The 3,533-nt window shown below is 64.3% G+C and overlaps 1 protein-coding gene across 1 annotated transcript; it reads left to right on the top strand.

The window, feature by feature from the left end:
• The first annotated feature begins 838 nt into the window (after positions 1 to 838).
• FZD1 (frizzled class receptor 1) lies at positions 839 to 3,175 on the top strand. Its single transcript, XM_057432677.1, has one exon. The coding sequence runs from the start codon at positions 1,123 to 1,125 to the stop codon at positions 2,899 to 2,901; it is 1,779 nt and encodes a 592-aa protein (XP_057288660.1). The 5' UTR covers positions 839 to 1,122; the 3' UTR covers positions 2,902 to 3,175.
• Positions 3,176 to 3,533: the final 358 nt, after the last annotated feature.

Below are 3,533 nucleotides of genomic sequence, written 5' to 3'. Positions count from 1 at the left end.
TTCACAAGTCATGAAGCATTCATCTGAATTCAGCTGGAACAGCTGCCCACTGGGCAGAGGGAGGAACTGGAATCTGAAAGCCCTGTTGAGGCTGCTGCTGTAGATGCGATAGGAGACAGTCGCACATAAAATATCACAGTAACTCCGTAGCGAGATACTTCAGGCGTCTCTGGAGGCGAGTTTGGGCCACTCGCACATAACCGGTTGAGTGTGTCAGTGGTAGGTACCATCGCGGTCTCTGCCTTCAAACCGCTGCCGCTCCTGCCCGCGCCCAAAGTTACTGCCGTAAACCTGCCCTCTGCACCTCCGTCCCGCGAAGATGCTCCCCGCTGCCCACTGCACCCCCTTGCCCGACTTCCCCGCCCCCCGCCAACCCTGCCCTTCGCTATGGGACAAATATCGCCCTCCCCAAGCCCCAGCCCTTCCCGACTGCGAACGGGACCGCAACGAGCCCCCCTGCTCTTCCGCCGGGGGAGACCCGTGAGCTCCGCCGGGACGCGCACTTCACCGGCCTCAGCTATCGTCACCACGGGGGAACCCAAACCCGCCCCCCGGGACAGCCATGACCGACGCGGTGCCGACCGAAAAGGCACGCCCGCCCCCCCCCCCGACACCGCACCACAGCCCCCCTGCCACGGGGCCCCACTTCCCCCATCTCTCCCCTTCCTCCGCCGCCGCCGCCTTTGTGCAGGGTGCGGGGCAGCCCCGCGCCCGCCTGCGCCCGCCTCCGGGTGAGGCGTTGGGAGACGGTCCCTTACGCAGGAAAGTTCGGCGTCGGTTTCAAGGCTCCTCCCTCCCGGTGAAAGGCAGACTGCGGGGCGCCTGGAAACCGGTCGGAGGGAGCGCGGCGCGGCGAAGCGAGGGGCGCGGGCTCGAGGGGCCGGCACAAATGGTCAGGCGGCGGCGGCGGCGGAGGTGGCGGTGGCGGTAGTCGGAGGCGCGGCGGGCGCTGCCGCCGAAGCGGGCAGAGCTGCGCGCCGCAGCCGCGCGAGTGGCGGCCGGGGCTGTCCCGTCTCTGCCCGCCGCTCCCTTCATGAGTCGCAAGTTCGGGCCGGGAGGAGCAGCACCGGCAGCGGTGGTGGGACGGCGGGAGCCCGACCGGGCAGGCGGCACCGACTGAGCATGGCCGAGCGGCGCGGGCCGGCGGCGAGCGGCGGCGGGGCAGTAGGCGAAGGGCGGCGGGCGGCCGATGGTCGGTGCTCGTGGCTGCCGCTGCCGGTGCTGCTGGTGCTGTGGGCGGCGGTGCTGCCGGCCGGGGGCCAGCCGCCGGCTCCGCAGGACAACGGTGAGCGGGGTATCTCCATCCCGGACCACGGCTACTGCCAGCCAATCTCCATCCCGCTTTGCACAGACATCGCCTACAACCAGACCATCATGCCCAACCTGCTGGGCCACACCAACCAGGAGGACGCGGGACTGGAGGTGCACCAGTTCTACCCGCTGGTGAAGGTGCAGTGCTCCGCCGAGCTCAAGTTCTTCCTCTGCTCCATGTACGCTCCGGTGTGCACCGTGCTGGAGCAGGCCCTACCGCCCTGCCGCTCCCTCTGCGAGCGGGCCCGCCAGGGCTGCGAGGCCCTCATGAACAAGTTCGGCTTCCAGTGGCCCGACACGCTGCGCTGCGAGAAGTTCCCGGTGCACGGGGCCGGCGAGCTCTGCGTGGGGCAGAACGCCTCCGAGCGCGGAACCCCCACGCCCGCCCTGCGCCCCGAGAGCTGGACCAGCAACCCTCACCGAGGGGGCACCGGCGGCGGCACCGGGGGTGCGGGGCCCGGCGAGCCCCGGGGGCGCTTCTCCTGCCCGCGGGCACTGAAGGTACCCTCCTACCTGAACTACCGCTTCCTGGGGGAGAAGGATTGCGGGGCCCCCTGCGAGCCCGGCCGACTCTACGGTCTCATGTACTTCGGGCCAGAGGAGCTGCGGTTCTCCCGCACCTGGATCGGCATCTGGTCTGTGCTCTGCTGCGCCTCTACCCTCTTCACCGTCCTCACCTACCTGGTGGACATGAAGCGGTTCAGCTACCCTGAGCGGCCCATCATTTTCCTCTCGGGCTGCTACACGGCAGTGGCTGTGGCCTACATCGCCGGCTTCCTTCTGGAGGAGAAAGTGGTCTGCAACGAGCGCTTTGCCGAGGACGGCTCCCGAACTGTGGCACAGGGCACGAAGCGGGAGGGCTGCACCATCCTCTTCATGATGCTCTACTTCTTCGGCATGGCCAGCTCCATCTGGTGGGTCATCCTCTCTCTCACCTGGTTCCTGGCTGCCGGCATGAAGTGGGGCCATGAGGCCATTGAGGCCAACTCCCAGTACTTCCACCTGGCCGCCTGGGCTGTGCCAGCCATCAAGACCATCACCATCCTGGCCCTGGGGCAGGTGGACGGAGATGTCCTCAGTGGTGTCTGCTTTGTGGGCATCAACAATGTGGATGCCCTACGGGGCTTCGTACTGGCCCCCTTGTTCGTCTACCTGTTCATTGGCACCTCCTTCCTGCTGGCTGGCTTCGTGTCCCTCTTCAGGATCCGGACCATCATGAAGCATGACGGCACCAAGACAGAGAAGCTGGAGAAGCTCATGGTGAGGATAGGCATCTTCAGTGTCCTTTACACGGTGCCGGCCACCATTGTCATTGCCTGCTATTTTTACGAGCAAGCTTTTAGGGAACAGTGGGAGAGGAGCTGGGTCACGCAGAGCTGCAAGAGCTATGCCATCCCCTGCCCCAACAACCACAGCAGCCACCACCCACCCATGAGCCCCGACTTCACTGTCTTTATGATCAAGTATCTCATGACCTTAATCGTGGGCATCACCTCGGGCTTCTGGATCTGGTCCGGGAAAACACTGAACTCCTGGAGGAAGTTTTACACAAGGCTCACCAACAGCAAGCAGGGCGAGACCACCGTCTGAGACCACTGCTTGCCGTGATGGGGGGATGTCAGGCGGGAAGCCGGCTGGAGGACCGGGGCTCTGCCCTGGGAAGCGGCTCCTTAGCCAGCCTGGGCAAACTTTGGGGACGGCCCCATGTTTGGGGCCGCTGGGCTTTGCCCTCCCGGCTCTGCTCAGGCAGTCTCCTATAGGAAGTGAACGCACTGTCAGGTTGGGGGAGAGGGATGTAAATAGCCTCTGTAAGATTTTGTAAGTATATTTGTATTTAAATTACAAAAATCTCGCTTTTTTTTTTAATTATTTAGGACACTTTTAACCTGTTTGCGGATTTTGCTTCCTTGCCCCCGTCTGCCCCCTTTTTTTATTTAAAAGAAGGCGTTGGGTTTTTATTTCGTTATGCAGGATAAGAAGAACTGCCGGTAAGAGAAACCAAAACACCCCTTTTTTTTCCCTCACACCGGCAGGTTTTGTAATGGCTTTGCTCGGAGTTGCATGAGCGGCGGCAGGGACCGGCTCGAAACTGCAGCCGGGGGCGCCGCCTGCCGCGGACTGGGTCCAGGCCGCGGGCCCGGCCTGCCTGAGGTATGTGGCGGCGGAGGTGGTGCTGAGGGACCGCCGCTTCCCGCCCGGCCCTGTGTCGGGGGGAACGGACC

Source organism: Pezoporus wallicus, unplaced genomic scaffold, assembly GCF_028554395.1.
Source record: "Pezoporus wallicus isolate ANWC-B61680 ecotype Strahan unplaced genomic scaffold, APGP_CSIRO_Pwel_v1 scaffold_2584, whole genome shotgun sequence".
NCBI lineage: Eukaryota > Metazoa > Chordata > Aves > Psittaciformes > Psittacidae > Pezoporus > Pezoporus wallicus.
This window is presented reverse-complemented; position numbering and strand designations above follow the sequence as displayed.